We start from the raw sequence: 27,891 nt of genomic DNA, 5'->3' as shown, positions 1-27,891 counted from the left end.
AGGCGCGGCCAACACAGGCGGAAGTAGTTCTGCAGGCCTTAGACGGGAGCACTGGCTTAGACCGCCATCTCGCAGAGGGCGGGCAAAGGTGTGCTGCTACCGAATCCTCGACCGGGGGGATGGATGTAGCCCCTCTCGGTGGCGCCGTCCACCGAAGCGAGAGAGGTGGAGACATGGGATCGGTTCCTGGCCGAGAGAGGCGCGTTCCACGATTTAGAGAGCTCGGCGTGGAGTTCCGGCAGGAAGGGAGCGGCCTGGGCGCGGGCGCCGCGCGGTGACGGCTCTGAAGAAAGCAGCCGTCGAGTCTGTTGGGAGCCTGCTCAGAGGGCGGTGACCACTCGAGCCCAAGGCGGTCGACGGCCTGTGTGAGGAGGCGCGTTAGTTCTTCCTCGACTCGGCGCGGGTCCTGCTGGATTCCTGGGCCGAGGAGGAGGCTTGGGAGCCTGACCACTCCTCGCTGTCGAAGCCATGATGGAACAGCAGCCCTTATCCTCCGCCTCATCATCCGAGATGGTAACAGTCGCGGCCGCTCGGCGGCAACTGCGCATCCGAGGCGGGGAGGGTGAGCGAGGCTCGAGGAGAGGCTCCGGCGAGGTAGTCGCTTCTAACACCGGTTCCGGCAGCCTTTGGGAGTGGCGCTTCTTTCTGCTCGGCACAACGAAAGACGGCGCGGCGGCTTCGGTTTTGAGTGCTTCGAGTCGAGCCTGCAGGGTCGACATCGGAAGCTCCTCGCAGAGGTCGCATCGGCCATCAGCGAGGGCGAGCTCTGCATGTTCCAGTCCCAGGCAGATAGCGCAGATGAGGTGGCGGTCTCCGGCGCTGAGAGGGGTGCGGCATGAGGCACAGGTGGTGCGAGGCATCTTTAAAAAGACGCTCGTTGCTCTTTTTGTGAAGTTCGCTGAGGAACTAGCTTGCTCTAAAAAGGATACGTTGCCGGATGGCGTAGCTTGCAGGATGGCTGAAGGTGGCGAAGACGGCCGGCTTCTTCGAGCGCTGTCCAAGCTTGCTAGATGCCCCTCGAACGACGACGCGGCTTCTGCAGTTCAGAGATGCGAAGAGCTTCGCTGAATAGATGAAAATCAGGGTTCCAGCCTACGAACTTACGCTTATCTGGCGTATTCTGCCATTCTGGCGGGCTTTGATACAGTGATGGCGCGGGCGCCTGTCATTGGACGCGAGTTCACTCAAGTTCGTCTATAGGCTGCAGCAGTTGCCGCAGAGCAACCAATGAGCTCGCTAGCTAGCCCGCCCAAGGTATGCAGCTGCTGCACTGCGTTGACAATGGATACAAAATTAAGGATAATTTTTTGGCTTCAATATCTCAGAAAAGATGAATCTTTCCCATAGCGTAAGCTAGCTTAAGCAATACGAGAGAACCTCTCGTAAGAGAACAATTCTTTGCTAAATATTTTGCTTGAAAAGTGATGTGAATACTTGTGATATATTTCTTCAAAATGAATGCCATGTGGCTTTTAATCCTTTTGTAAGGTGGCTGAAAGGCCAAATATACTTCTTTTTTCTTTACTGTATATTTGCTCAGTAATCAAAATTACCAGTTTTATAAGTACACATATACTACATTCCTTCTTAGAAATGTGCTTGATGAAACCTGAAAATCAATGTTTAGGTCTTAAATCTGGTCAAAAAAGATCCAAACAGGTGGCCTGGCATTTTCAGTTTACAGAAATAGTAACAATAACTGACGATATTGATGAATACGATACAACAGAGGTCATCAATCTCTCTTGTTTGCTTTGATGTGAATATTTTTTTACCAAACAAAACAAGAGCAAAATAAGCATTCAAATACAAACAAGTGACAACATTATTTTTGGAAGCACCATTTCAGCAAATGAATGGGCTTAAGAAAATTATATATTTCTATTATTTTCTATAGAAATGGAAATATCTCTTTTAGATTCGCCCCATTAGTGTAAATCAGCAAACTACTTAATTTCTTAATTTGATCAATACCATGGTCTTTAGCACTCACAGTCAGTCTGTAGGATTCCGGAGACTGTAGATCGCCAAAGCGGACGATTATCAATCCGTTGCTCTATCTACGGTTTAAAGGTTATTAGCTTGATTAAGTGAGCAAGCCCTAAAGTGCCACAAGCATGCAATCTATAGTAATAAAGTTGCTATGTCTGATTGATGTTTTGTCAAATAAACAGTAATCATCCTAAACCAATTTTAAAGGCATAGAAACATTCATTTTAGTATATCATTTTGTATCTTGGGCCACACGGAATGGTTGGTATTATTATTATTATCATCTATTATTTTAATTAGTCATAAATGTGATTTATATTAACAGTTGTTTAAGGATTTAAATGCCAATGACATTAATAAATTAAAGTGATTGAAAATGTAAATGTGTGGTCTATTACATTTTGGGTGTATTTACAGTAGTTGAAATAGTTGAAATGAAATTCTTTTGGAATATTGACCAGTCCTGCGGTATGACATGCTCTAATTCATTTAAAACAAATTCATAATTAATTAATAATTATTATGTATGTAGCATTCAGGACCTCATATGAATTGAAATAAAAGGAATATTTGTTCTTAAAAAAAATAAATAATAATAATTATCACACTGCAAGAACCAATTAAAATGAAGGAAAAAGGGTGATTAAACAAAAATTTTAAAATGTAAAGAAATGCTATCCAGTTACAGGACCTAAAATATGAATAAAGATCTTTGAAAAACAACATTGAGTTGTCTATTGAACCAGTTACATCTAATCAAGGTCAAATTGTATATATTATTTATATATATATATATATATATATATATATATATATATATATATATATATATATATATATATATATATATATATATATATATATATATATATATATTTATTTTTGTTTGATATCAACATTGAAGCAGACATATAAATAAAACACCTTGTTGTTGTTTTTTTCTACACCTTCTCTGAGTTGCACTCTTCCTTTTATTGTACTTAGCCAAAAAATAAAAGAAGAAGAAGAAAAGAGATTTAAATTTTTCAAATAAATGATGAAGATCCAGGCATTAATTGGAAATGAGGCCAAAGCAGATAGGTACTCAAATTTTAATAAGTGCCCTCTCCATCAATATTTGATTTTTTGTGTTTCTGTTCCTCTTCCTCTTTGCCCTCTCTTTCCTCTCCATCTATTCTTCTTGTTATCGCTGAACATTTCAAATGTAATATTCAGTTTGAAAGATATATGATTACACACACAGGTTTAGTGATTTGAATTATGTTTAGCCACGCACACATTTTTCATCAATTAAAATATGTAAAACATACAGTAATTGTACTGTATGTTTTTTTTTTTATTAATGATGAAGCATTTCCTGCAATTTCTCATCAAGTAACTAAAACAACAATTAAACCCTGATTGTTTCCAAATAAAACAGAAACCAGACATGGGCCCAAATCACAGTTTTGCAAATCAGAGTTGAGTCTCAAGTCTTGGATCAAGCCCCAAGTCATGATGGAAAATGATAACTAATTCTACTGGATGGCTACTCTTTAGTCTTACTAATATGTTACAGTATACATTTTTCATTGATTGATTTCTTTGTAACTTCATTAAAAATACACTGTATTGGACTAGTAATATCTTTTTGCATAAGACAGTATTCAGTGGTGTCCAAAGATCAGAGACTTCATTGAAATGCTGGGACTCAAAATCTAATTTAAATGAGGATTGTTTTTTTTTTTCAAAGAAAATATGATGAAAGAAAAATTAAAGAAACATTACAGTATTAACACACAATTTTCTGCTTACTAACCAAACATGTGACACTGACCATGTTAACGCAACAAACCTTTGGAGTCCACGCCAGTTCCTGTTCATGCTGTCATTAAAGCAAAAGGAGGACATACCAAATACTATTAAAGTCTGAAATTCATCTTTCAATTCAACTTTTCATTCAAATTTGTTATTCTACAAATTGTTATGCTTGCTATGCTATATAATACAATTTGTAATGAAAAAGCGCAAAATAGAGGCATTTTTTCAGAGTGGTTTCAGACTTTTCGACCCCACAGTATTTTTCACAAATCCTAGAAACTTAAAACATGGCCCCAACTGTATGTTAAGCAGTTCCTTTTGACTTTGCTCACCAAAAGAGTAACATTAAGATGAAACTGGCAGTATTAAGATGAATTGAGTAATTACTAAATGCCATACATGGCCCTTTCTTTAAATAACTATGGATTCATGGGGTCCGTTAAATGTTTGCTTAATTGCCTGCTAACATTAGTATAGTGAATTACCTATTGTCGTTTTGAGTTAAAAAAAAATTGTTGCAGTGATTTTGCCCCATGGATTTTGCATGTTACAAATGTCTTTCCAATGTTGCTTACATGGTTGACTTACAACTCAATATGGAATTTTGCATATTGAGTTGTTGTCAATGATATTGCAGGCTTGTGTTTAACTGTAATAAATCACTGTGTACAGTCTGAAAGAGCAGCTAGATTGAAGCTATAGCTTTGACTCCAGTTATCATACACTTAAGAAACTTAAAAAATTGTATTCGTGTGGTAACATCTAAATTAACTGGCTTGATACAAATATTATTTAACATCACTGTGTCAACCTGAATATATTGGGCTACACCAACAAATAACATTTTAACAGTTATATTAAGCATTAGGGTTGCTCCGATACCAAAATGTTGGCTTCGATACGATACCGGCCCTGGCATTTTGGTATTGATACTAAATTGATACTATAATCAACAAATAAAAGCATCATATATATATATATATATATATATATATATATATATATATATATATACACACACTCACCTAAAGGATTATTAGGAACACCTGTTCAATTTCTCATTAATGCAATTATCTAATCAACCAATCACATGGCAGTTGCTTCAATGCATTTAGGGGTGTGGTCCTGGTCAAGACAATCTCCTGTACTCCAAACTGAATGTCAGAATGGGAAAGAAAGGTGATTTAAGCAATTTTGAGCGTGGCATGGTTGTTGGTGCCAGACGGGCCAGTCTGAGTATTTCACAATCTGCTCAGTTACTGGGATTTTCACGCACAGCCATTTCTAGGGTTTACAAAGAATGGTGTGAAAAGGGAAAACATCCAGTATGCGGCAGTCCTGTGGGCGAAAATGCCTTGTTGATGCTAGAGGTCAGAGGAGAATGGGCTGACTGATTCAAGCTGATAGAAGAGCAACTTTGACTGAAACAACCAGTCGTTACAACCGAGGTATGCAGCAAAGCATTTGTGAAGCCACAACATGCACAACCTTGAGACAGATGGGCTACAACAGCAGAAGACCCCACCGGGTACCACTCATCTCCACTACAAATAGGAAAAAGAGGCTACAATTTGCAAGAGCTCACCAAAATTGGACAGTTGAAGACTGGAAAAATGTTGCCTGGTCTGATGAGTCTCGATTTCTTTTGAGACATTCACATGGTAGAGTCAGAATTTGGCGTAAACAGAATGAGAACATGGATCCATCATGCCTTGTTACCACTGTGCAGGCTGGTGGTGGTGGTGTAATGGTGTGGGGGATGTTTTCTTGGCACACTTTAGGCCCCTTAGTGCCAATTGGGCATCGTTTAAATGCCACGGCCTACCCGAGCATTGTTTCTGACCATGTCCATCCCTTTATGGCCACCATGTACCCATCCTCTGATGGCTACTTCCAGCAGGATAATGCACCATGTCACAAAGCTCGAATCATTTCAAATTGGTTTCTTGAACATGACAATGAGTTCACTGTACTAAAATGGCCCCCACAGTCACCAGATCTCAACCCAATACAGCATCTTTGAGATGTGGTGGAAAGGGAGCTTCGTGCCCTGGATGTGCATCCCACAAATCTCCATCAACTGCAAGATGCTATCCTATCAATATGGGCCAACATTTCTAAAGAATGCTTTCAGCACCTTGTTGAATCAATGCCACGTAGAATTAAGGCAGTTCTGAAGGAGAAAGGGGGTCAAACACAGTATTAGTATGGTGTTCCTAATAATCCTTTAGGTGAGTGTATATATATATATATATATATATATATATATATATATATATATATATATATATTTATTTTTTTTTTAATAAATATATATATTTTTTGGAGTCAAATAAAATGCTGCACAACAGAGCTTCACAGTATTAATGAAAACATGAAAAATAAAATCTGATTACCTGTGGCACAAGGCTGCTTGCATTTGTGATTTTGCTTACAGATAATCATAATAACAACATTAATAATAAAACCATTTAATATTACAAAATTGTTATTATGAGAATTATTGCTACTTTTTGAATATTACTTTTTTATCATTTTTTTCTGTCTTCAATTTCACGCATCCATTTGAATACAGCTTTCATGTTAGCAGGACTTTTATTTTGACAGGTATTATATTTTTCCTGTATTTGACGCAAGTGTGCCGCACAAGCCCTCAAAAGTGAAGCCAAAACGTCTCGATCGCCCCCCGGTGACTGGTCCTAGTATAGGTCATAAACCCCGCCTCCCCATGTTATTCAACGGGACGTGAGACCAACTAAACAATTAAATTACACTTCACATATCTTTTTTCCAAAGATAGTTTCTGTCATTTACTGTAGTTTCTATCACGTTGATGTAATTTCAAGTGTTTGTTTTCAAAATAAGTTTGTTTTTAGTTAGTTAATTGATGCTATAAAAACGGTGCTGTGACATCATGATTGACAGCTGTGATTGACAGGTTCTCTGAGCAAAGTAGTCACTGAAGCACCAACAGACATTTTTTTGGGATCTTCGGAGGACTGAGGAGATTGGAGCTTTAAATATAATATCTAAATTTCTATAATTAATTATTTCACACTGCCTAAGTCAAAAGTCAAACGTGCAGGGGCATGTGCTTCGATTGATTCAGCGAGAGTGAGGGCGGGGCCTTGATTTTGCGGCTTTACTTCCTGCTCACTACTGCGCAGGTCTGGTCCCGAAATCGCAACTGCGCAGACTCAAGTCCCAAGATGTCAGCGCCATATCGGGACACTGGTGGCTTCAGTTCTCACCAATGGAAAAGAGCGAAGGGGCGTCGTCCATCTTTTTTTACAGTCTATGATTTGACGGGTTAGTTATATCAAGCTTCCCATTAATGCTGGGATGATCCCGTCACGACTCCCGTGCTGAAATCTCCGTGCTGCACACAAGGAGTTAATTAAGTGTTAACAGTCATCTACACTCTTAAAAACACTGCATGAAAATTAAGCACCAGCAGTGCGTGCTGCATTTGTGTGAGTGTGCACACATGCATGCACCCGTGTGTGTGTGCATGATGCCTTTGTATGTGTGTGTGTGGGAATCATATGACAGAGCAGAGGGCACATCTTGTTCATTCTGTAGCGTGCAGCACATGTGACTGTATAATATTTCATTAAATTACATCCTTCTGCTGTTAATGATCACACTTGGCCATATCGATATTTTTTATTTTCATTTAAAATTGTCATTGATTTCATCTAAAATTTGTCACATCTCATTTAATTTTGCTAATGACAGCATACTGTAATATGGTACCAAAATTAGCAACAAGATGATATCGTACCGTTTACATTTTTTCTTCATTATTACCGGTAAACCAGGCAATCCTATTGTATATAAGTATACATGTAAATTACTACTTGAGGTGACAATTACAGGTTATCGGTTTTAACCATGTATAAAATAATGCATCCTTAAGTTTCTACTGCTTGTAGTAAGTCTATATAAACCCTACCATGGCATGATTGTTGGTGGAGTATTTTTAGGGCCCAAGCCTTGAAAAGGCAAGGCCCTATTGTTTTCATTAGGATTAATATTATAATTTTTTTTACGACTATTGGGGCACTTTTGGGGCTCTTAACGTGCTCGAAAACTCTTGAAACTTTGCACGTGGGTCAGAACCCGCGGCCATTAGGGCCGGGCTGAAGCTGGTACTCGGCGTGGCAGGGGTCTCGACGGCCCCCTGGAACGGGGTCCGAAAACTTGGTCCATAAATCAAACACGCTTGCATGTAATAATATGAAACTCGGTACACATATAGATCTCATCGTTTCATATATCCTTCATACTTTTACTTTTTACCTCAGCCCAACAGGAAATCGTCTATTTAGGGTTTTTTGGAAAACGCATGCAATGGAATTTGAAATACTCCTCCTAGAGAATTCCACCTATCACCACGAAACTCGGTCAGCATGAAGTCAAGACAAGATGAAGTCAATTTTTGAGGATGAAAAATTGCCGGCGGATTTTTGATATGTCGAACGGTTTGGCCGTGGCGAGGAAACGAAATGATGGCGCGAAAAGAGAAACAGGAAGTGTGTTATAACTTCTGCATACATTAATTGATGTCGATGAAACTTCAGCAGTGTGTTCGCTGTAAGAGGCCGATCGCATGGATGTGACTATTGTGAGTCAAAGTTATAGCGCCACCAACTGGCAGAAGGAAGTGTGTCACTTTCACAATGCTTTGAAATCACCCTCTTATTTTTACCCGATTTACTTAAAACTTTAGGTGTATAATGTAAACACACGGCAGATGTAGACATGTGAAAGGATTATTGATATCTTTGATACTGTTGCCGCGGCAACGCTTCAAACTCGAATATTCTTTTTGATGCTTTTGAGACTCTTAGCATACTTGAAATTGCATGAAACTCGACAGACACATCACATTTATTAGCCAGTAGACATGTGCAAAGTTTCAGAAACGGGCGTGGTGCAGGGGCTCAGTAGCGCCACCTTTTGACAAAAGTGGGGGGGTTGCTTCACACTTTGACCCACAGTCACAAAACTCAGTAATTATATTGTTCTCATCGAGCCGGACAACTTTCTATTATACAGTCATTAGCTCAGACCAACAGAAAGTCAGATATTTTGGTTTGAATGTGGATGTTTTGGAGAATTTTCTCTGCCTCTCTCACTGACCCTATGTCTCTCTGTGTCTGGGGGGAGGGGGGTGATTTGGCTGTTGAATGAGAATGCTTTTATTTTGGTTTTTCAAGGTTTTGGGGCCCTTAACGTGCTCGAAAACTCTTGAAACTTTGCACACGGCTCGGAACCCGCGGCCATCAGGGCCGGGCCGAAGATGGTACCCGGGCGTGGCAGGGGGCTCGACAGCGCCCCTGGAATGGGATTCGAACACTTGTCCATATATCAAACATGCTTGCATGTAATAATATGAAACTCGGTACACTTGTAGATCTCATCGGGCCGAACAACTTTCGTGCTCTAAGTTTTACGCCAGCCCAACAGGAAGTCGGCTATTATGGGTTGTTTGGAAACACGTGCTCTGGAATTATATATATTCCTCCTAGAGAATGAATCCAATCGCCACCAAACTCGGTCGGCATGAAGTCAAGACATTGAGGATGCTACATACCGGACGGATTTTTGATATCTCGAACGGTTTGGCCATGGCGAGGAAATTGATTTATGATTAAAAAAGGACACATGAAGTGTGTTATAACTTAGTTAGTTCTATCTACAGTTACAAAACTCGGCGTGCATATTGTGCTCGTCAAGCCGAACAACTTTCTAATTTACAGTCATTAGCTCCGACCAACAGAAAGTCAGATATTGTGGTTTGAATGTGGATTTCTTGGAATTTTTCTCTCTCTGACAGACAGAGTGGTGACTCCTCCTGCTCTGTGTTTTTCTCTCTCTCTGTCTCTCTCTGACAACCTGCCCCTGCCAATTCTGTGTGTCTGGGGAGTGGAGGGAGGGGAGGGAGAGGGATTTCTCTGTTGGGTGAGATTTGCATTAAGATATTGTTTTTCAAGGTTTCCGGAACTTTTGGGGCCCTTAACGTACTCAAAAACTCTTGAAACTTTGCACACAGGTCAGAACCCGCGGCCATCAGGGCCGGGCTGAATCTGGTACCCGGCGTGGCAGGGGGCTCGACAGCGCCCTTGAATGGGTCCGAACACTTGTCCATATATCAAACATGCTTGCATGTAATAATATGAAACTCGGTACACTTATAGATCTCATCAGGCCGAACAACATTCGTGCTCTAAGTTTTACGCCAGCCCAACAGGAAGTCGGCTATTATGAGTTGTTTGGAAACACATGCTCTGGAATTATATATATTCCTCCTAGAGAATTAATCCAATCACCACCAAACTCAGTCAGCATGAAGTCAAGACATTGAGGATGCTACATTGCGGACGGATTTTTGATATCTCGAACGCTTTGGCCGTGGCGAGGAAATTAATTTATGACTAAAAAGGACATATGAAGTGTGTTATAACTTAGTTAGTTCTATCTACAGTTACAAAACTCGGCGTGTATATTGTTCTCGTCGAGTCGAACAACTTTCTAATTTACAGTCATTAGCTCCGACCAACAGACAGTCAGATATTTTGGTTTGAATGTGGAACACATAGCAAATGAACTTTGAAGCTCCAAAAAGCACATAAAGGTAGCATAAAAGCAATCCATACGACTCCATTGGTATAATTCATAATTCCCGCAGTGTACTTGCTTGTTAAATTAGCTACTACAAAATATATAAATACATTTACTATCTTAACTTTAATGATGTACTTAACATAATGATAAATAATCTTAAAATATTATATCGTATGCTATGTATTGTGAATACACCCATGTTAAACATAAAAATGTACTTCCATTGCATATCATGGAAACACATAAGAGTAAATTATAATTACATTAATAAACCTGTACAAAGACCTCCAGATAAATACTGGCCTTCTGGATTAACATATTTAAGTGCTGCAAAAGATATTGACCTATGACATCCTATGACATTAAAAATTATTCTACATTTGAATTACCTCACAGATGTGACTATTGTGGTTCACGGTCATATACCCTGTCCCAAATGGCACACTTCATATGAATTTTCAGTCTTGTGTACTTATTTCATGTGTCCATTAACTCCATGAGACCGTAGGGTGTCTACTTTTTCATTTTAGGTATCAGAAGGGTGCTCGCGCATACTTTGTGGTTGATATGTGCCCTCGATGCGCACTTTTGCAGAGCCCATACTGATGCAAGCTCTACAGCACACATCTTCTCGACAGTCAAAGCGAGGTTATGTTATTGCCCATCGTACACAGCAACCCTAAAGGCACGGGGGTGGCGGTGCCACCGGCTTGGGCCCGCCATCGCTGCTTGCAGCTATATTTGTAATTGCTCTCTTTGTAACAGTTTCTAGAATTTACTCAGAATGGTGCCAAAAACAAAAAACATCCAATGAGCGGCAGTTCTGTGGATGGAAATGCCATGTTGATGAGAAAGGTCAACGGAGAATGGCCAGACTTGTTCGTGCTGACAAAAAGGCTATTGTAGTGAGCAGAATACTGTAGCATCTCGGAATGCACAACACGTCGAACCATGAGGCAGATGGGCTACAAGAGCAGAAGACAACGAAAAAGTGTACACACACACATTCGGACTCTAAAATAAATTTTCAAAAATTGTTCTTTTAATCACCTTTCACTATGCAGGTTGTCTTAGTTCCATGCTTTAAGTGACTGATTCTTCAAAATTAGATTCGGGTATAGCATATTAGAATGATCAAATGAGAAAACTTTTGCTTTACAATCCTCTTTAGCCATTTATTTTCATTATTTATTTAAAAAACAAAAACAAAACACCAACTATTCTCGCACATAAGTAGGGTATATTATCCTCAATGCAAAACAGCAATTATATACAGTAGCTGTTACCTGTTATCCTCCCTAAAGATGCCTACAGGGAACATTTTAATTAATATTAGCTGATACAATTTCATAGAAATAGCCTATATCTGGCACAGTAGCTGCAGTCAACACTAGACAGAAGAACTCAGTGCAAGGGCAATGTAGAATTCAGGCAACATGTGGTGTAATTATGAAAATGATTTTGATTTAATTAAATATGAACTGAACGAAATAAGAACATTATTATCTGGTTGCCAGTGTTTAAAAATAATGTTTTCACTCTTGAAAGGGAAACTCAGCCTTAGTTCGTCTGAGTGATGGACAGGCTAATGATTATTTGTTGCGCAACCTGGTTATGCTATCCCCATGTCATATAACCCAACATTTGGTTCCCCAAATGTTCCATATACGCACACATTTGTATTAGAAATGGTTAAAAAAAATTAAAAAAATTTTTTTTATATATATAAATTGTTTTGCAGAACGTAATAGAAAATGGAAAACATTTAATAAAGAATTGAATTGGTCCAATATGATTTTTTTGTTTCTTTTTTATGCTGGTAACCAGTTAATAATGTTATTATTTAGTTATTTATAATTACACCACTGAATGCTGCCAAAATTGTGCATTGCCCTTTCTCTTATAAGGGGGATAGTTCACCTGTCCTGTGCTGACTGCGGCTACTGTACAATGTAATTTAGTCAGATGATTTTAATACAAATGTTTTCTATAGGCATCTTCACAGATATTATAACAGCCTAAACAGATACTATTTGAAAGCTGTTTTGCAAAGTACATGATAGGCTATATTTACATATGAGGACAGATGGTGTTTGAAACATATAACAAAAATAAATGGTTGGGACAGTTTATGAACTCTATGATTCCATTTTAGGTTATCTAATTATCTAATTATAATATTGAATAAGTTGATCGTGTGTAGGTTTCATTTTATCTCATTTGATCATGGCCAATGTCAGTTTAAAGGAGACTGGCTTCAAATAGAAGATCTAGAGAACAGCGTGGCAACCTATTTTAACATGTCCTTGATGATTGAGCAGAAATATTGTCTGCAATTTCACAAAGTGTGTTTGGCATGTGCATGCACATTAGCCTTACTTACTGTGGCTTGAAAAATAGCCATTTGAACTTTTCGGGCTTTTAAGTTCTTTAAGCAATTTAATTTGGAATGCATTTATTGTGATGTGTGCAAATGTATGCAAAAGAAAAAACTATACATATAAAACAAAATAAAGAAAAAAAACAACAAAAAAGGCCTGTGTGTTAGTGTCCTTCCCCAGAGCCAAGTTTGTATTTGACATTCTTTTGAGGAATTGTCGTGAGGAAAAAAACGTTTCTCGCAAAGTTATAGTGTTTCAAGAGTTATTTAATTTTTTTGCATCCACATAGTGCTAACAATCAGAGGCACCGACGGGAGCACTCGTGTAATTCATTTACAATCAGCTGTAATTTTGATAGGGTTCAAACCTTGCCCTTTTATTTCCTGTCTAACTAACTTGAATATATGTGTGTCTGCCCACAGGAAAGAAAAATCACAACTAAAATATTTTTAATGTCACAATTTTTTGAGCTTAATGAAGAGCAAATAGAAACTTTGCCAAAGTTTCCTTCCAATGTTTTCCTAAAAAAGACCATAGTAATCCAACATTTGCATCCTGTAGTTTCAGAAGAGAGAAAACAATCTGATACAAAGGTGATATTGCAACATCACATAACTGAGAAAGCCGTTTCCTCTGGGTTCTTACCTGTTCGTCTCTGCACTGTACTGTCCACGTCCCACCTGATTGAGAGCGCACACTCTAAACTGGTACGTCCTTGCTGGTGTCAAACCACTGACTAACAAACTAGTTAGTGCAGGACTTACATCAGCCATGTAAACTTTCCATGGAGAATCTGTAAACAGAATAATCAGAACAAAATCAGGTTCTTCCTAACATTCTTTTACCTGGATCCCACTTTACATTACTTTACAATGCTCATATTGTAAATAAACATTAATTTGTGATAATAGTTAAAAAAAATCACACTGTGAATTTGGCGACAGTCTGTACAAACTAAAATTTAAACCACTGCTTCCATTAACCGAAGCTGGAAGTGTTGTTTAGGTGAAATGTCCACAGAGTGGCGCCAAAAGGGAGTTGTACTTTTAGTTTTAAATGATGTAATACAGTCAAAAGGAATATTTATTTTATTAACCCTTACCCCTAACCCAAACCAAAACCCAAAATCTAACCATCAGTAGATTAAAAATGTAATTTTAGAGCGAAAATGCAACCTCAGAATTACACTCACCATTTGGTTTCTCCCATGGTATCATAGATAATTGTAAATACAATAAAATAATATAAAAATTAATTTAACCTAAAGATGGATTTGTTAACATCTGCACATCTCTAAAGTTGTATATATATATATATATATACATATATATATATATATATATATATATATATATATGTAAAAGGGCTTATGTTGTAGTACCTGTGTCAACCAATATGAGTTTTTTAACGGCTTATGGTGCTACTGATGTCTAAAAAGCATGGCTGATGTAATGCCTATAGATAATGCCCAATACTATTTAATAAAGTGTAATAAGATGTATACCACTTTTAAAAATTAGGTAATGAATCATTTTTATTTATCCATTAATGACACAAAGTGTAGTAAACATACAAAAAGCACTGTGTATACATGTGTATGTATATCTTCTTTTTTATTTCTAAATTTTTATGGGGAGGTGGGATAGTCCTATACATAAACACTATGGCCTTGTATTTATATATATTTTTTAATTACTTTCACAGCATCATGTTTGGCTCAAAACATTGATAAAAGAAAGTTAAAGAGAAGGTGCAATTTCCATTGACTACCGGTAGTCTAAAATAGCAATGACGATATTTAAAAATGGCTAAATATTAGCCTTTCTTAGCCAATATATATCGGCCTATCACTACTATGAATACTAATGAGATCATATTCAACATGGACAATGTAATGTAAAGGATTAACTTTAAATGTAACACAACTACTTTAATCAGACTTATTTGTTTCATGCTAGACTCTTGTGTGCGGTACTTTAAAAATTATGGGTAGCAGATCAATGAACAATTTGACAATCAGACCCAAGAGAGGGGAAGACAGAAAATAAACTTTACATTCAAAATTCACACTAAATATTAAGCCACAGGGATGCATATGAATACCAATAAAGAGACAAATACATGTGCACAATACCACACTAAATATCCAAACAGGTGCCTTTAGTTTCTTCTGTTATGTTCATATAGTGGCGATAATTGTCCCTGTAGCTCAACTGGTAGAGTAGGACACCCTCAACACCAAGATCAAGGGTTTGATTCCCAGGCAACACACAAACTGATAAAATGTATACCCTGAATGCACTATAAGTCACTTTGGATAAAAGCGTCATGAGATGCATCAGTATGTTTTATTTCTACAATGGTGACTGAAGCATTCAAGCTTCAAAAAGGAAACAAAAAGCACTAAAATAATTTAATAAAAGTAGTCCATGCAAATTATGTGCAATATACCAATTCTACTGAAGTCATACGATAGCTTTGTATGAGAAACAGACTGAAATCTGTACCCAAGAGTTTAGTCCATCCCAAGTCGTTATTCATTGACGTAGAACTGGAATGAATAATTCTGGGCCGGCAATCTTTAATTTGGGGTGCACTGTTTCTTTAAAATGTGTGTGTGAGAGTGAGAGGGAGAGAGAGAGAGAGATCTTGATGTTTAACACAAACATTCAGCACCTCCCCTCCCAACCATATATTTCAATGTGTTTCCGTTGATGATACACAAATCAATCTCTCTCTCTTCCTACATTCATCTTCCACCTGTAACAGTGTCTTGGCTCAGTACAGTGAAAACAAACCTCCTCCCACTACCCTCCATTATAATCAATTTCCATTTCTCTTATCTTCTCTTCTTACAGCTCAGGTAGCATTCTTTAGAAATGTTGGCCCATATTGATAGGATATAGAATAAAGGAAATATGAAAGACCTTTTACAATTGAACAGACTGGTTGGAAAACAGCTTAATTGAAAGCTGCAGCTAAGGCACATTAAGTTTAATAAATCATAGGTTAAAGCTCAAATAAAAGCACACACTCAAACACTTACTGTTCTCAGAGAGCTCAATAATGTAATGCAGAAGAGGGCTGTTCCCATCAAATGGTCGAACCCAGGACAGAAGGACCGTCCTGCTGTCTGTCTTATTCAGAGCCACTTGCAAGTTACGCGGGGAGTGAGGAAGCTCTCTAAGAAGAGAAAGAGAGATACAAAAAATCAAAATGTAACTATCTATCTATCTAAATTGATAATCTAAACACTTTGATCTCTCCTCAACAAATCACAACCAGTTACACATAAATGTTTAATACTTAGGGCTAGTGGTTTGTTTAAAGCCCTATCTGTAAGTATGAGCTATAGCAATATATATATATATATATATATATATATATATCAATAGCAAGCATCACTAATAAATATCAGTCTTTAGGTCTATATCATCACATGCATGTATTTGCATTTTGACTTGTGAATTTGTTGCAGTGTGCACTCTTAAAACGATGCTTTAGGGGTATAGTATGGGCTGAAATATGTGCCACCAGAAACTGAATTTGAACCATTATATTTGAATTTGAATGGCTAAACTTGAATAATTGCATTGAAAAACTGAATTTGAATCACATCATTTGAAATTGTATTGTTTAATTAAAATTGAATTTATTCAAAAACTGAATCTGAATTGTATCATTTGAAATTGAATTTATTCGCTTGGAACTGAAGTCCAATAAAATTTGATCCTCACTGAAAATTAAACTCTCTATATATCTTCACATTCACTTCTCACAATTCAGATTCAGTTCTCAAATTCAATTTCAAGTTACTGAGACAGACATCCGGGTAGTTGGAGGATGAAGGAAGAGCAATCGAGCGCAGATCGATAGATAGCGTTCATTGGCGCACAGGACTCCTCTTGGGCCAATCAGCACCAATGTTTTGGAGCACAGTACGTTACCCGCCATGAAACTATGGAATTACGATTGTGTCAATAATAATGAATGTAACTTTATAAAACTGAACGTAACTTTTTCAGAAACTATGAAAAATATTCCATTACAAAAGAAGAAAAACACAATTAAAATGAAAAAAAATGAACTCAGTCGCACGAATTTAACAGGCTCTTCAAATATGCTTCATTTTTTGTTAATGTTTTTCAAAGATTCGTTTTCGCAAATCGTGGATTCTGAATACATTGCCACAGATTTCGCTTACGCTTTGCAGTTTTTCGTTTGCTGTTTTGAGACAAACCTCTCGTGGGGGTGGGCTTAACAGTGATCTACTCTGATTGGATAGTGAGCTTTTGATGGACAGGTGCTCTCTGACCCGGATGTACAGACGTCACTCAGTGGCGCGCATATTAGAAAGCTCTCGCGGTGATTTGTAGTTATGCAATACGTCGTGCTTTGTTGTATTACTTACTAACAATATGTAAATAATATTTGACCTATAATTATATAATTTAATATTATATGAGACCTTCGATCAGTCTGTAAAGATGAGCTCTCAGGAGAGACACGGAGCGGCTTCATCTTCCTCCTCTTGTCCTTCAAGGCAGCTTGAAGTAAGTTCGTGTTACTGAAGTAACCAATAACATCGATAAAACTTTTATTCATGTAACGTTACAGTGTGCAACAGTTCTGGCTTTATTTTGCAAATTTATTGTTGTATTGTAAATGCATGCTAAATAAAATGTTGCTGTTTTGTCATTGTCATGACTGCAAAACTGAAACCTGGCCATATCTTGGTCCACTGTTTGACTCTGCCCCGACTGCTGAACGGACTGCTGCTGACCCTGCCTTGTGCTGGTATTCCCGAGCGACTGGTTAAGAATTTCAAGGTTGTTATGTACAGATGCAGCATCTGCACCAAGATTTCTGCCTTGCTGTAGAATGAAGACCAGTTTGATATCTGCACTGTCTACATTGACACGTCCTTGAATATAATAACTGTGCAAAAGAGCAAACAGTCAAACTACATAACATCATGACATGACATCAGTGCATTGCAAACTTGTGAATGACAATAAAAAAATTATTAAAAAATATATAAAATTATGATATTTTATGTGTTTATCAAAACATTGTGAATAAATATAATAAAATATATGCAATATTCCACCACTGTGTTGAAATTTAGAGTGTTTTCTGTAAAATTAGAAAATTGTATCGATGTTATTGGTTACTTCAGTAACACGAACTTACTTCAAGCTGCCTTGAAGGACAAGAGGAGGAGGAGTGGAGCATTTGTTTAATAAGCAAGTTCTTTTATTCAGATATTCAGAATTTCTTTCTGAATACCAAATACCAGTAACCCCAAAATAATTTGCTACAGTAATGGGTGCTATTCCCTCTGGTTTATGTATGCATTTTAAAAACCGTAATTACTTCACACCAGTATCTACTGCATCCTTTCCTAAACCTTGTGATACTTCTGTTGGTCAAATCTGTTTTTCAGAGTCGAAAGCTAAAAACTATAAGATCTTTATTTCTTAAGGATTTGATTTCTGTTCCACCTGTTATTTCCTTTTGGAATAATTTGTTTGGTAACCTTAATTGGAAAAAAATCTGGTCTTTACAGCAGAAATTCATTCTCACAAATAAAGTGAAAGAAATTTCCTTTAAGTTGATACACAGGTTCTATCCTGTTAAGAAATGTATACAAAGATTTAAATCTGACATTGAGCTAACATGCTCTTTTTGTGTGAATTCTGATGAAACAGTGGTTCATTTATTTTGGTCGTGTCATTACAGTCAGAAGCTTTGGAATGATATTGATGTTTTTATCTAGTGTAGGATTTTGCCAGGCTTCTCAATACATATGAGAAACATTATATTTGGATATTTTGATTCAGACCCCACAAACGAAAATGTCTGTTTTGTTATTAATTTAATTATTTTCTTAAGCAAATTCTATATTCACAAATGCAAATTTTTAAACTGTAAACCTATCTCCTCTGTCTTCTTAAAAGAAATAGAAAATTATCTAAATTTGATTTCATTATCTACTAATAAGAAAGCCATAAGGACTGTTAGAATCTGCATTGCATTTGATCTCTTCATGTGAACATTTTTGTGTGATGTAATGCCCTACCTCTTCTTTTATTGTTATATACATTATTATTATTATCTTTTTTTTAATTATTATTATTTTTTCTATTTATTTTTGTCTTCTTTATTGTTTTGGTTGATATTATGTGATGTACGTATGCTTTCTCTTTTGTATGTTCCTGTTCTTTGCATTAAAAAACATATATATATATATATATTTTTTTTTAAATAAATAAGAGGAGGAAGATGATGCCGCTCCATGTCTCTCCTGAAAGCTCATCTTTACAGACTGATCGAAGACGATTATTAGACGATCGAAGGTCTCATATAATATTAAATTATATAATTATAGGTCAAATATTATTTACATATTGTTAGTAAGTAATACAACAAAGCACGACGTATTGCATAACTACAAATCACCGCGAGAGCTTTCCAATATGCGCGCCACTGAGTGACGTCTGTACATCCGGGTCAGAGAGCACCTGTCCATCAAAAGCTCACTATCCAATCAGAGTAGATCACTGTTAAGCCCACCCCCACGAGAGGTTTGTCTCAAAACAGCAAACGAAAAACTGCGAAGCGTAAGCGAAATCTGTGGCAATGTATTCAGAATCCACGATTTGCGAAAACGAATCTTTGAAAAACATTAACAAAAAATGAAGCATATTTGAAGAGCCTGTTAAATTCGATGCGACTGAGTTCATTTTTTTTTTTTCATTTTAATTGTGTTTTTCTTCTTTTGTAATGGAACATTTTTGATAGTTTCTGAAAAATTTACGTTCAGTTTTATAAAGTTACATTCATTATTATTGACACAATCGTAATTCCATAGTTTCATGGCGGGTAACGTACTGTGCTCCAAAACATTGGTGCTGATTGGCCCAAGAGGAGTCCTGTGCGCCAATGAACGCTATCTATCGATCTGCGCTCGATTGCTCTTCCTTCATCCTCCAACTACCCGGATGTCTGTCTCAGTAACTTGAAATTGAATTTGAGAACTGAATCTGAATTGTGAGAAGTGAATGTGAAGATATATAGAGAGTTTAATTTTCAGTGAGGATCAAATTTTATTGGACTTCAGTTCCAAGCGAATAAATTCAATTTCAAATGATACAATTCAGATTCAGTTTTTGAATAAATTCAATTTTAATTAAACAATACAATTTCAAATGATGTGATTCAAATTCAGTTTTTCAATGCAATTATTCAAGTTTAGCCATTCAAATTCAAATATAATGGTTCAAATTCAGTTTCTGGTGGCACATATTTCAGCCCATAGGTTTTGTGGATGGCAAATGGTTGGTAGGCAGAAGTATCACACAAAAATACTTTCAAGGGTTCTTCATAGCTCCAAGGAGTTCTTGGTATTTCAAAACGGTTCTTAGAACCTTCTAAAATTTCTTGAGTTTTTGAGTTACCAATTTGACTCTTACATTGACAGTAAAAAAAATTTCAAGTGTCATTTAAAACAATAATAAATCTTAATCAAACACTATGTTATCCGTTTTAATGTGAAAAATTTACAAACAGGCAAGCCATAAAAGACTGAAATAAAGCACACAAATCATATGGATGACTTTCATATTACTTAAAAAAATGATTTTATCCTTTTGTGGAGAATGACCCTTGATCACTGTCTGCTTTCTTGTATTGAAAAGAGCAGGATCAACATATTGCTCAACATATCCTTTTGTGTTCCACTGAAGAAAAAATAAAGTCATACATGTTAGAAAAGACATGAGGATGAATAACAAAAAATGTCCATAAATTTCAATTTTGGATGACCTAACCCTTTTTCACTTTATTGCACTATATTTTAGACAATAATATTACAATTTTATATAATAAAGTTATGTCCTTTGAAGACAGTGTTTTTGTTGAAAGTACTGTATGTGTTTGAGTTTTGCCCATCTGTCAAAAAAGCCTAAAATATATATATATATATATATATATATATATATATATATATATATATATATATATATATAGAGAGAGAGAGAGAGAGAGAGAGTGTAATTATATACATGGTTTTGAGGGTTACTTTTGAAATGTATTCCACTTCAGCTTATAAAACGCATGCTGTAAATGTCATTTCTAACATATTCCATTAGATTACTCAAGGTCAGTAAAGTATTCTAAATACTTTGGATTACTTCTTAAGCTTTATCTTTTATCTTTATCTTTATCTTTATTTTGTTTTGAAAGGGGACAGTGTACATTAATCAACATTGAAACAATGTAAATGTACCCGAGTTAGCTCAAAAGTGCTAATTTTCATCGGTAGTCCCCCAGCCGGGTGTAAAAAAGGCAACCTTAAAAATAACCACAGGTATAAAATCACAAAAATACAATTAAATACAACACATTATGGTTAAAAAATACAATTCATATTAAAATAAATAAATACACAATGTATAAGTGTACACAGAAAGCATTAGTGACTACAAGATTGGCTCTCAACCAGCCATTTGTTTGCATTCTTTTTGAATGAAAAGAATGACAAGGACTCTCTGAAGCACGGGTAGATTTCACTTTTTGTGACTATAAAAACTCTGTCAATACAGCAAGACAAAATACACATATTAAATACACATTCTCTGAAAAACCTAAATATCTTATGCAGAGTTGTTTCTAAAACAAGATACATCTAATTGATCTTGTTTTAAGGATTTGAGATATTTTTACAGGAACACCTAATATCAAAGGTCTTATATATATTTTGCCCTAATATCAAAGGTCTTACTGGAATAAAATAAATTATGATCTAATATGAATTTTCATGATAAAAAATATGATTGTGCCTGGTAACATGTGCAAAAATAGCATTTTAGCTTAGCATAATGCTAAAAATTTACACAAGGTTTATTTATATTTCTTCAGCTCCAAACTTACTTCAAATGTACTTTTCTGTCTGCTCGTATGAACGTAACACATCACAAGAAAGTGTTTCAGCGCTGTTCAAATGCACTTTGGATCACATCATTTATATGTGTAAATGTTTTCCATCTGAAAGGACTATGAAACAAATGACAATAAAATGCAAAGTAATCCCTTCCAATCTACATCACTTGAATGTAACTGTATTCTAATTACCAATTATTTAAATTGTAACTGTACTGGAATACAATTACTTATATTTTGTATTTTAAATAAGTAATCCTGTTACATGTATTCCATTACTCCCCAACATATAAGTATATATATATATATATATATATATATATATATATATATATATACTTGTGGCAAATCTAGTTCTTAATGTGGAAGGGAGGAACGGAGGAAGCAAGGACTGGGTGAAGAATCCACATAGACATTTATTGCTCCACTTTTCAGTGGCACACAATAAGACATTGGTTGCTCCACTTTTCAGTGTCACACATAACACACTGCTTTTCAGCAGCCACTTCATACTGACACCCAGAAACACAGCTCCGGCATCTCTCTCTCACTCTCTCTCTCTCTCTCTCTCTCTCCAGAACTGGTACTCCGGGTCCTCTTTATCTCTCTCTCGGCTAATTGATAGTTCTCCTTCAGGCGTCCGTCCTTACTGCTCAGCCAAGCCCGGCTCGCCACAATACTGTATATCGAATCAGAATGAGCTTTATTGCCAAGTATGCTTACACATACAAGGAATCTTTCCTGGTGACAGAAGCTTCCAGTGCACAAATAATACAACAACAAGACAGAGATAATAAAAAATGGAATAAAAATAAAACGTGAACAGAATATATATATATATATATATATATATATATATATATATATATATATATATATATATATATATGCAAGGGAATGATGAGGTAGAAGAGGTAGGGTATGTTGGATAAATATAAATAGACTAAGCTGTGTAATGCAAATAATTATTGCTCAATGGGGCAGTTTTAACTGTTCATTAGATGGACAGCCTGAGGGAAGAAACTGTTCCTGTGCCTGATGTTTCTGGTGCTCAGCGCTCTGTAGAGCCGTCCAGAAGGTTAGTCGGCTGGGGTCCAGAGGAATTTTTCCAGCCCTTTTCCTCAATCTGGAAGTGTACAGTTCTTGAAGAGAGGGCAGGGGTAACCTCTCAGCAGTCATTTGTAGTCTTCTATGTCCGATTTCGTAGCTGAACCAAACCAGACAGTTACTGAAGTGCAGAGGACAGACTCAATGACTGCTGAGTAGAACTGTATCAGCAGAGTCTGTGGCAGGTTGAACTTCCTCAGCTGGTGAAGGAAGTAAAACCTCTGCTGGGCCTTTTTCACAGTCAATGATGGTCTCCCACTTCAGGTCCTGTGAGATGGTAGTGCCCAGGAACCTGAATGACTCCACTGCTGCCACTGTGCTGTTTAGAGTGGTGAGCGGGGTAAATTTTGGGGTGTTGCTCCTAAAGTCTACTTTCATCTCCACTGTTTTGAGCGTGTTCTGCTCCAGGTTGTTTTGACTGCACCAGACAGCCAGCTGTTCAATCTCCCTTCTGTATACAGACTCATCGTCATCTTGGATGAGGCAGATGACAGTTGTGTCATCTGTAAACTTCAGGAGTTTGACAGAGAGGTCCTTGGCGGTGGAGTCATTGGTATACAGGAAGAAGAGTTGTGGGGATAGTACGCAACCCTGGGGGGCACCAGTGCTGATCATACATGTATTGGAAGTGAATTTCTCCTGTCTCACTAGCTGCTGCCTGTCTGTCAGAAAGCCGGTGATCCACTGACAGATAGACGTGGGAACAGAGAGTAATTTAGTCTGGAGAATAGCTGGGATGATGGTGTTGAAAGCTGAACTGAATTCCACAAAAAGGATACTTGCATATGTCCCTGGTCTGTCCAGATGATGCAGGATATGATGGAATCCCATGTTGACTGCATCATCCACAGACATGTTTGCTCGATAAGCAAATTGAAATTTGCAGGAGGTGTTGATGTTTGTGTGTAGTGAAGGTCAGAGCGGTACGCCGGCTCGCTTCCCTCTCTTGCGTCTTATAGTGAGCTTAAACAACACAGATGCAACTCCGACTAAAATATATATAAAATATATAACCTGTCTGTGAACTCATATTATCATGAGAAGCATTGCCTCTTCAAATGTTTGCTTAGATTTCTTTCTAAAAATTTCTGGCTATAATTTTATAGATAGGAGTGCTCCGTTATCTTAATGCATTTTCAAAAGTATTGTTATTATTATTCAGATTGCATGTATTTTCAGTTTATATGTCACAATTTAACTGTCAGTTGTAAGGAGTCTTTCTAAAGCTAGCCTAAACCTGTTTTCTCTTTAAAAATCACACACTTTTTAAATTAAAATTTTGGTCTGTTTTCCGATAAGTAGACTAAATGAAATACAATAAATGTAGATCCACACAGCAAGGCCAAGGGAGCTGTAAATATAGAGGATTTGGGGATATTTTCATTATACGCAGAACATGTACAGTATTGTTATGTTATTAAAGTTATCGTATGATTTATGATTTGTAATGTTTCTCAACTTACAAGGCATGAGATGGCTTGCTGGTCTTAGCTGGTTTCCCAGTATGTCCAGCTGAAAAAATGCCCCAAACCCCTCTAAAACCAGTCAACAGACTAGCCAGACCAGGCTGGGAGAGACCAACTAAGACCAGCAAACCAGCTTAGGCTGGTTTAGGATGTTTTTTTCATCAGGGTCAAACCCAAACTGTCCTAAAACTTTAACACTATTCTTGTATTGCCTTGCAAATTCTGGTGGGGTTTTTTGCAAACACAAATCTAGTAAAATGCATCCTGTCCATCGTCTGTGCTCCTCTGTGTCTTTTATCTACTTCAAAGATCGCTGAGATTTCTTCTGCATTCATCCATATGACAATACATGGGAGCCTAACACTCAGCCATCTCGAAATAATTAATATCTAAGTGTATGTATATGTGTGTGCGTTTAATTAGTTACTGATACCACAGAAGTCTAGAAACTTGGCTAGTCGTCAAAGGAGATGATCTTAGCCTTGGGCATCAGGCCTATCTTATTCCACTCTCGCTTTATCTTGGTCTCTCCACACACTAACACACACACTTGCACAGCTGTTCCATCCTCATCCTATCATTACAGCCCATTTTTGGATGGCTCTTTTGGCTCCAGAGTTGCTGCAGAGATCCAAGTATCTTCCTCCTACAATAGCACTCCAAAAAGACACTTATGCACAGAGTCTGCGTGTACAAGTATAACTGTGTCTGCATTTTTTGTTTTGAGTGTGCTTACAGGTGCTTGCATGTACGTGTATGTGAGTTCCAAATGTTAACTTTGGCCACACCTGCTGACTGTGAGTAATTTGAGAAAATAGTGGCTTTTAATATTTCTTATCAGCCTTGAATTTTGGCAATATTTGGCATTATGTTTTATTAAAATATTAATTGATAAACAAGTTCTTGATGTCTACATATCCAGACCAGCCTACATCTCTCTGTCAAAGTGCAGCTGTCACAAATATTCTGTTTTGAGTTCTGAAGAAAAATAATTAGGTATCCTATATTTCTGATGTAAAATGATGTTTTCTTTAGTAAACAATTTATATGTCATTTGAATCCCACATGTCACACAAACAAGCATCAAACAATCATTCTTGCAATTCAACTTAAACCATGCGTTATGTTGTAAAAATCATGAAAGTCAAATTTTCCTTTTGTAGAGAGTTTATGTCATTTGAATTGTACATCTCACTTATAAACAAGGGTCGGACATTCATTCTTGCAATTCGACTTGGACCCTGCATTATGTTACAGTTATTTATAAAGTTCCCAGCCAACTTATTCAAGTAACTTTTTATTTACTCGCCAATAACTTTTTACTCGCATTTGGTGCCAGTCAAGTGTTAAAGAGATAGTTCACTCAAATGAGAAAATTTTGTAATTATGCCAAGTCTTCTGAAGCTATATGGTAACTTTGTGTGAAGAACAGGCCCAATAATCTTAATCTTTCACTCTAGCTCTGAAATGGACTATAAAAGTTGTATGGACTTCAAAAATGGTGCTTCAACAGCATTTGACATCAATGAAGTTGGTCACATGCCCAATGGTGTTTGCATCAATTGAAGTCAAAACTCCAGTATTGTAGTCCAGACAACTTTAATTGTCAATTTCAGAGCATTGGAGAAGAGGAAGATATCAGCTTAAAGTTGTGTGTGTTCCTCACAATACGCTTTTGTAGCATGCACTTATATGTGAATCTTTATAGGCCTTCTTTGGCATTTTGAAGCATAATAGCTTTTTTATAAAAATTATTTTATGTGTTCTATGGAAGAAAGAAAGTCATATTGGTTTAGAACAACATTTTGGTTGAACTATCCCTTACATTTTGGACCCTGTGTGCATGTTTTTATTTCTGCTTACATGACTTCTAGTCGGGCAGTTTTGGAGTCATTTCCAGCAGGTGAAATGACCCTACAGGTGTAGTCTCCAATGTCTCCAGACCATGTCTGGCTGATGTGGAGCGAACCATTCTTCATCAACACTCGCCCACCAATCGACAAGCTCAGTGGCCGGGTTCCTCTCTTCCACGAATAACTGAGAAGAATAACACTCTTTATGATGACTCATAATCCACCAAATACATCCCACTCCAAAGACCAGTAAAAAAAACACTTTAAAAAAAACATATGACAGCTTTTCTTTTTTGTGTACTACATAATGACCTAAACATGAAGGGAAAAGGCAAAAAACAGGAAAAACCATATTATTGGAGCAAGCATGTACTGTTTCTAAATGTGTTTCAAAACTACCTATTATAAATAAAATATCAAATTGTCCAGTGTGAGCTCATTCGATTTTGAAGATATTAATAGGTAAGTCATTTGCACTCATTTAAAAAACCACGAAAGCTTAACAATTATGAAATATACAGTTGAAGTCAGAAGTTTACATACAATTAGTTGAAGTCATTAAGATAACTGTGCCTTTAAGTAGCTTGGAAAATTCCAGAAAATGATGTCAAGCCTTTAGACAATTAGCCCCTTAGTTTCTGATAGGAGGTGTACCTATGGATGTATTTAAAGGCCTGCCTCTTTGCTTGACATCATGGGAAAATCAAAATAAATCAGCCAAGACCTCAGAATTAACTGTTTTGCGGAAGTCCACAAGTCTAGTTCATCCTTGTGAGCAATTTCCAAATGCCTGAATGTACCACATTCATCTGTACAATCAATAGTGCGAAAGGTTAAACACCATGGGATCATGCAGCCATATCATACCGCTCAGGAAGGAGAAGCATTCTGTCTCCTAGAGATGAGTGTAGTTTGTTGCGAAAAGTGCAAAGCAATCCCAGAACAACAGAAAAGGACCATGTGAAGATGCTGGAAGAAACAGGTAGACAAGTATCTATATCCACAGTAAAACAAGTCCTATATCAACATAACCTGAAAGGCTGCTTAGCAATAAGAAGCCACTGTTCCAAAACCGCCATAAAAAAGCCAAGTGCACATGGGGACAAAGTTACATTTTGAAGAAATTTCTTCTGGTCTATTGAAACAATAATTGAACTGTTTGGCCATAATGACCATCATTATGTTTGGAGGGAAAAGGGTGAGGCTTGCAAGCTGAAGATCACCATCCCAACTGTGAAGCATGGGGGTGGTAGCATCATACTGTGGGGGTGCTTTGATGCAGGAGGGATTGGTGCACTTCACAAAATAGATGCCATCATTAGGAAGGAAATTATTTGGATATATTGAAGCAACATCTCAAGACATCAGCAAGAAAGTTAAAGCTTGGTTGCAAATGGGTCTTCCAAATGGACAATGACCAAGAGCATACATTCAAAATTGTGGCAAAATTGCTTAAGGACAACTAAGTCAAGGTATTGGTGTGGCCATCACAAAGCCTTGACCTCAATCTGATAGAAAATCTGTGGTCAGAACTGAAAAAGCTTGATCAAGCAAGTTACACCAGTTCTGTCTGGAGGAATGGGCCAAAATTCCAGCAACTTATTTTGAGAAGCTTGTGGAAGGCTCCCCAAAACATCTGACACAAGGCAATTCTACCAAATACTAACAAAGTGTATGTACAATTCTGACCCACTGTGAAAGTGATGAATGAAATAAAAC

At 37.1% G+C, this 27,891-nt stretch overlaps 1 protein-coding gene across 1 annotated transcript in view; it reads right to left on the bottom strand.

Moving 5' to 3' along the window:
• LOC127643612 (protein sidekick-1-like) overlaps nucleotides 1-27,891 on the bottom strand; it is a 337,771-nt gene that overhangs the window by 84,082 nt on the left and 225,798 nt on the right. Inside the window, exons 14-16 of the mRNA XM_052126405.1 lie at nucleotides 26,183-26,356; nucleotides 15,850-15,986; nucleotides 13,449-13,596 (exon numbers count right to left, since the gene is read on the bottom strand). Of these exons, the coding sequence (XP_051982365.1) occupies nucleotides 13,449-13,596; nucleotides 15,850-15,986; nucleotides 26,183-26,356 (459 nt within the window). The remainder of the gene's footprint in view (nucleotides 1-13,448; nucleotides 13,597-15,849; nucleotides 15,987-26,182; nucleotides 26,357-27,891) is intronic.

The sequence above is a fragment of the Xyrauchen texanus genome, chromosome 5 (genome assembly GCF_025860055.1).
Source record: "Xyrauchen texanus isolate HMW12.3.18 chromosome 5, RBS_HiC_50CHRs, whole genome shotgun sequence".
Taxonomy (NCBI): Eukaryota; Metazoa; Chordata; class Actinopteri; order Cypriniformes; family Catostomidae; genus Xyrauchen; species Xyrauchen texanus.
The sequence above is the reverse complement of the archived record's forward strand: the minus strand, read 5'-3'. Positions and strand labels throughout refer to the sequence as shown.